Source organism: Lethenteron reissneri, chromosome 24 (assembly GCF_015708825.2).
Source record: "Lethenteron reissneri isolate LAM-NWPU_2019-01 chromosome 24, ASM1570882v1, whole genome shotgun sequence".
In the NCBI taxonomy this organism is placed as follows: domain Eukaryota; kingdom Metazoa; phylum Chordata; class Hyperoartia; order Petromyzontiformes; family Petromyzontidae; genus Lethenteron; species Lethenteron reissneri.
Window position 1 is genome coordinate 6,317,606 of NC_083802.1, and position 7,546 is coordinate 6,325,151.

General features: G+C 44.4%; 1 protein-coding gene across 1 annotated transcript in view; it reads right to left on the reverse strand.

Moving 5' to 3' along the window:
- Nucleotides 1-4,419, reverse strand: part of LOC133346463 (gamma-secretase subunit Aph-1b-like) — a 28,099-nt gene extending 23,680 nt beyond the window's left edge. The window contains exons 1-2 of the mRNA XM_061558047.1: nucleotides 3,903-4,419; nucleotides 893-1,063 (exon numbers count right to left, since the gene is read on the reverse strand). Of these exons, the coding sequence (XP_061414031.1) occupies nucleotides 893-1,063; nucleotides 3,903-4,015 (284 nt within the window). The 5' untranslated portion in view covers nucleotides 4,016-4,419. The remainder of the gene's footprint in view (nucleotides 1-892; nucleotides 1,064-3,902) is intronic.
- Between the last annotated feature and the right edge of the window lie 3,127 nt (nucleotides 4,420-7,546).

Here is a 7,546-nt window from a genome sequence, read left to right on the forward strand (position 1 = left end):
AGTATGAAGATCAATTAATGTTTCATGTTGCTTTATAGCAATTTGTTGATGGGCGCCAGGGTACATTTGTTGGCAGGGGTAGAGGTGTTTACAACGAGGATCAAAACAAAATTCAACAGGTGGCAGTTAAGTACTTTATCGCATTTAATATTTCACGCTCACATACTTGAAGTCTCCCAGAACTTAGACAAATATGGTGACACTGCAGGAATTTGCATACTGCCATTCACAATCGCCCCTCCAACATCACAATATAAATGGTCGTTATTTCAAGACATCTTGCCACATGCTGGTGGCATTGAACAAAGGACTGTTATCAACATTCTTATGGCTAACACCACCCAATTGAAGGCCGTCAATTAGGCTTGGAAGTGATGCTTAATGACAGCACAACCAAGTTCGAGCAATAACATGGCCTCGTGGTAGCTCGTTTGCCACTTGTCGCAGAGGTTCACAATTCGAATCCAGTGGCCGCCACGAATAATACTGCAGGTGTATTGACCATAAAAATAAAACATTCTGTGACATTGCTCGTAATAGTAGGCCAATATATGTTTGTTATAATTCTAATTACTAATTTGTAACAAACATAGCAATCATCACCTACAACTGTGAAATCTAGGCAGGACCATTCTGAAAAGGCTTTCCTGCGTAAGCAAGCATAATAATTACTTTTTGGTTCTTTCGGTAAAGTTGCGTAGAAAGGAAATAAATTAAATAATAAAACTACAATTAGTTCTACCTAATGACGACTGCTTGTGTTGCAATCGCAACGTCGTATTCTATTATTTAATTTATTTTATTTCTACGTGACTTTACCAAAAGAACCAAAGAGTAATTCATGCAGTCACGAAAAGCTTCAAATCATCACAATAATGTTTCTGTGACTCACTTCAGCAGACGGAAGTACCCGTAGCGGAAAGTTTCCTGCATGGCGATGGAAAAAAGGACGCCCATAATCAGCAGGCCTCGCTGTAGCCCCTCATTGGTCTTGTCACTGAGCTGGTAAGCGATGAACCACAGCAGGGAGGACATCAGGAGCGACACCAACCAAAAAAACGCCCTGCAAAGTGGACAGGCCACGTTCAACAAACACACGCAGTCACAATTATTGTGATATAATTCATGATTTTAAATTGTCCGACCAGTGTTGTCTCTAGTGTGGACCAATCAGTTTCAAAGACAATGCATAAATTATCAGAGTATTGTTTTTTTTTGCATTTGACTGCAAGTACTGTGGTTAATGTAAGCATGATTCCTTGCAAAAGGTGTCAGTTTTGTTGCCAGAAAAAAGGGGAAAAACCCTATTAGTAGATTCCGCTGTAGTTTATTACCAGTTCCTGACTTTTCAAATTGAGTTCAATTCCCATTAAAGGTGGATATCTGAACCGATCTTGAGTCCCCTCCCTCACCCAAATGCCCCATCACCAACCCACATTGACAAGCATGGTTAACATTGGTCAAAAACATCACAAACAGCATAACTGTGGATTGAAAATGGTAATTTTTATTCTCTATCGGCTACATACTTCCACATTTATATCAACATTCATGGAATTTATATAGCACATCTGGTTAATGGGGAAGAATAGGCTATGAACTTGGTTTCCTGAGTTCGACTTCCATTAAATGGGAAATTATATCTGAATGGTTCACCCCCACCCCTATCACCAACCCACACTGACCAATTGCTAAACTTCCATGATCAACACAGCATGGAGAGGCTTTCATCATGCAGCAGATTCATGAGCTGAACATTGTTATTGTCAAGCACATTCTTCAGAGCGAACAATTGTATTACAAGTTTCCAAACACAGCAGTTATAACATCCCATTGCTGTTCAGATTTTTCACTTATATCATTTATTGGGGCTGTTTCATTCCTAATATTTATCTTACCCCACGTGATATAAGCCGAGTCAAGAATAAATAGTTTCCAAACGTAAACGGTAATAAGTGGGTTTTGCCAGTGTTACTTTGTCCAAGTTAATATTTAACTAGGCCGAGTACCCGTACATGTTTTATGACATGACAGGTTACAATTCATGGAACAAATCAATAAGCAGTTGCCATACTGTCTCAACAAGGTTGCTCTCCACAAAGGTCCAGAAACAGACAACACTGTCGACCAGCTGTTGAATACAAGTGGTCTTCAACACTTGCATAATTTGCCAAACATATGCAGACCACGTATCGAATTACGTGTCGAATTAGTTACACCGTAGCACTGTGATTATAATGTGTGTATGCATACACTATAAACAGGCGACTAGCAGGGCTGACAAGTGCTTGATTTGAAATCAGAAAGTAACAAGACAAAATCCCAGTCGGTGATCAACATTTCGCATAATTCCTCTGAGATTGATTAAATAATTTTAAAAATGTGGGCAGCTATCAGTGGTCGACTTATGGAGAACCTCGCATGGAAGGAAACACTTTTCCACCATAAATATGGTTCATATCCAGTCAGACTGAGACCTTGGGCGAACGATATACCGCACACTGACAACAGCTGATTTACTCGTACCACATGCACAGCGTTTGGATCAGCTCACTTCGTCCCCTTCTCATTGCCCATGCATAGTAAGGCATGGACCAGAAATCACACACATTGACAAGAAGATGCAAGTGTCATTAAGCATGATATAGCAACATGCAGCAGCTGCCAAATACCCAAGGCAATTCTCCGCTCACCGAGGGCGCTAAGCCCAAGCGGACACACGTTTCAATGTGCAACCCCGGGGACAACGTTATGGTAAGGGGGGCAATAATGAAATCCATTTGAAAGTCACAAATTACAAACGTGTTTATTTGCACTGGTGGTGGTGTTTGGTGTGGTATTTGTTATGATAGTGACTAGTTTTAGTGATTATGTTTGTGGTGCCGTGCGAAACACGTGGGCGATGTGCTTCTGTAATTTATAATTGATCGCAGACGTTTGCTGTTGGTGGTGTTAGCCGAGAATGCTCGCAATGCTTATGGTAGTTTACATTTAAACACGATAGACTAAATTCGCGGCACATGTCCCACACGTATCGTGCACGACACGGGTCCCCTCGTATCCCACACGTCCCGTCTCTCACACATCACACGTGTGAGCTCTAGTGCCCCGCGTCTCGCACACACACACACACGTGTCCAACAAGTCTCGCCACCCGTGCCCCGCGTCTCGCACACACACACACACACGTGTCCCGTGTCCAACACGTCTCGCACACACACACACGTGTCCCGTGTCCAACACGTCTCGCACACACACACACGTGTCCCGTGTCCAACACGTCTCGCCACCCGTGCCCCGCGGCTCGCACACACACACACACGTGTCCCGTGTCCAACACGTCTCGCACACACACACACACACGTGTCCCGTGTCCAACACGTCTCGCACACACACACACACACGTGTCCCGTGTCCAACACGTCTCGCACACACACACACACACGTGTCCCGTGTCCAACACGTCTCGCACACACACACACACACACGTGTCCCGTGTCCAACACGTCTCGCACACACACACACACGTGTCCCGTGTCCACACGTCTCGCACACACACACCGTGTCCCGTGTCCAACACGTCTCGCCACCCGTGCCCCGCGGCTCGCACACACACACACGTGTCCAACACGTCTCGCACACACACACACACGTGTCCCGTGTCCAACACGTCTCGCACACACACACACACACGTGTCCCGTGTCCAACACGTCTCGCACACACACACACACGTGTCCCGTGTCCAACACGTCTCACACACACACACACGTGTCCCGTGTCCAACACGTCTCGCCACCCGTGCCCCGCGTCTCACGTATCGCCCATGTGCCTCGTGTATCCCCCACCCGCCCACCACCCCCATCACACTTGTGCGTCGCCAAGTCCCACGAGCCGCGCTCACCCTGCGATGAGGACGATGACTCGGAGCGGGTCTCTGGCTATCGTGAACACGAAGAGCGCGAACGCCGGCCCGAACGCGATGAAGGTGCACCCGAAGAACACAGTCGCCGTCATGACGAGCAAAGCGGCGGTGGTGGGGACGACGACGACGACGAAGACGAAGAGGGGGGAAGAGAGAGACGGAGGCGAAAGTTGTAGGGAGTGGCAGCGGCCACGACTTCGCCTGCCGGCCCACGAGTCGCTAATCCCCGCGGGGAATCTAGGCAACGCCTAAAGCTCCACTAGGCCGCGGGAAGACCCACACGCTCGCTTCCAGCAGCTCATAGTAGTCAACCTCAAACAACAAAAACATGAATCTAAGTAAGGACACGCGACGCTTCCCGCGGGAGCTATGGACCCGACGCTCGCAGTGTTAGAGTTTCATAATTATTATTTTTATTTTTTTATAAATTTATCGGCAAATCGCTCCCCACCCCAACCTCGACTGACTCCGCACCGCCAACCGGTCGCAGAGCGGGGCCGACATTGCCGCTGTATTCCCCAGCGCGGATAGGCGATCGCCGGCCTCTGATTGGTCGAGGCTGAGCGAGCGGACCAATCGCACGCGTCGCAGTCGGCCGCTGCCGCTAATGCGCGATAGGGAATGTAACGAGCGGTCGAGTGGGGGGGGGTCCTCTCCACACCCCACATTCGGATTAACCAACGAGGGCGGGTATCGATCCATCGATTCCGCGTCGATTCCTCCGCTGTATATATCAGTCCACGCGACGAATCCTGTTTGGACGAATCGATTAATTACGATTAATTACGTTCAGGCGTGTCTCGCTTAACGAGCCGAGATGCGTTCCGCGAAAATTGCTCGGTAAGCGAAAACTCTTTAAACGATCATCGTTTTCCTATTGACTCACTCTCCGTTTCAGTCCCAATATTTTCCACTCTTACCCAACTTTTTTTTACGTGAGAAATACAAATTGTATTTGTAACGTAAAATAAGGCAACATCAAATATAACACCCCACATAAAGAAGCACATTGATTGCCTGTACTCAGCGTCTGCAATTAATTAGTGCCTCCCATCACCCATCCCTCCCCCATTGCCCGAAACGTCGGATATTATAATGTATATACTGTATTTGTTTCCATGTTAGGCAGTGTTATTGATGAATGTGTTGCGCTTCATGAATTGAACAGGGACATTGGAATCGCAATGAGGGGTGTGATTGATTAGCATTGATTGCATAGCCATTGGAGAGGGTGATCCGATTAGAGATATTGTAACCCATTAAACGCATTGCGATCAATTATAGAGAAAACATTTAATTAAAGCCTCTACATGTCTCGCACCAATTAGCAATAGACCATTGCTTTCACAATATTCAATCACCCAGAATTTGCTGTTGAAAAGAAAGCAGGAGGGTCATTATAGATCAATGGGGTATGAATAGAAAAAGTAAAAAATGAAAATCCCTAATAAAACTGACGATTCATGGCCAATCTTACCATGTTTACAATGGGCTAGAAGCATGCATATTTACACATGGGTGTGTTTCTTTGGGAGGTGACTGATGACTTTGGAGTACCAACCTTTCTTGGGATAAAAATGTAGGATAACATGTTCTCAAGTTTATTACATTGTTAAACAAACGCCATAATGTCTTTATGCTCAAATTAGCATTGGGTGTTCATCAAGATTGAGGGTTATCAGCTAGTTGTGGTAATTCCACATTCTAATAGAGGAAAACCAGCATCTTACCGAAAATGGTCAAAAATGTATCAACCCCAGAAGGACGAGTGGCTGAGTCAACCCTGGACCAGCATTCAAACTTTACTATTACTATTTCTAAATCACTATTTTTTATTTAGTGATTAAATTTAGTTATTTTCATTTTAATTATTTTCACCTACGTGACTTTACCGAAAGAACCAAAGAGCAATTCCATGAGCGTTAAGCAAAATGCAATTATGGAGCAGGCAGAAAAATAATATTCCAAAATCACTTAAAATTGTAAAAAAGTTGAGTGCAGTATAAATTTAAAATATACAGGCCTTTGTCAATCCACTTCTGGATAAAGACCTCTGAATGCCATGTCAGAATGTATTTTTTAATACCATACTTCATGCTGGTCAATGTGGGTTTCTGACAATGCGGTCTGGGATAGACCTCAGACTGGTTCAGATATCACTCGTCAATGATGTTAATCACGAGCAGGAAGTGAATTCGGGTTGCCGGGTTCATAGCACAGTATGATAACCTGTGCCACCACTCAACCCCGCAGCATAAAAAAGATATAATATAAAGGCATATTAACATAATAATTCAAATAAAACATACATGTCAGGGAGACAATGTGACTAGTTTAATTTATTTGTCTAATTGAGAGAAAATATCCTGAATATCATTAAAAAAACATTAAATTTGTAACTTGCCAATTTGTGTTTTTGTCATTCTTTGTTAATTTGCTATTTTTTGTAGAATCCTCAAATACATTTTGACAGCCACCCACAGTGTTAATTCTATAACACAGCAACACATGGGAGGCACCAAAGTGTGCACCGCTTAATATAGAGACACCGATATCCACACCGTCAATGTAAAACTCCATGAGTGGGAGACCACGAGCAGACCTTGGAGATTGGGTGTCGTCAACTGTGCAAGTCCTGCGAGATCTGACTTCGAGAAGGACGCGATGGTGAGGTGTGGTGCAATCAACAGCACTGGATGTGATGACCTCTTTAACATTATAATGTATCATGTTGTTTAGCCAGGATTTCATATGAACTTTGATTTCCTGTTTGAGATGAACTCGAATGTCTCCCGAGCCATTTGGAGAAGCTGCCTCTGAATGGGGACCATATCGGAGGCCAAATGCAGGGAAAATGGCCCTCAGATCACCGACTCAATTGCCAACACGAGTACCCATGCAAATGTGACAAATCGCATCGTTCTACTTCCCACTGCTGGGTAAAGGCATCCCCCATTTTAAATCCTTTATATTAAGTTGACTTGCTTGCGCGCTTACGACCGTGCAAATCTTTCGGTCGTTTTTAACCCACTTCCCGTGATCCAATCGAGCTGACATTTTGCACACAGACTCGTTGTGCGTGACAATTTATTTCTGTGAAATTTTTTTCCAAAATGTTACACTTTTTAGGAAAAAATAAATTATATTTAATTACCAATTGCTTAATGGTGGCAGGCAATCATCTGACCCATAGGTGGCAGCCATCTCAAGCCAGAGGACGAGAGGACTCTAGCCGCCACGCATATAAAGCATTTATAGTGAAAAACTTTGTTTTTACGGGTTAATTTTTTTCCATTCCTTTCCTTAGTTTCAGTACAGTAGTGGCCTCCAAACGGTTTGCTTTAATCTCGCGATCTTTCACGCTATCTTCTGCCTTCTCTCGGTATCCAGCCTCAAGTACATTTTACCCATGTATCAACAGTTGTTCCGATGGCATAAGATAGCCCATTTCAATTTAAAGCTTTCGTGACTACAGTGATTCATCTTCTTGGTTCTTTCGGTAAAGTCACGTAGAAGGGAAATAATAAAAATAAAACATACGCTGCATCTGCCCGACAGACTTGGTCTTCACCTGAGGACGGCTGCTTGCGTTGTGGCCGAAACGTCGTGAGAATTATTTTATT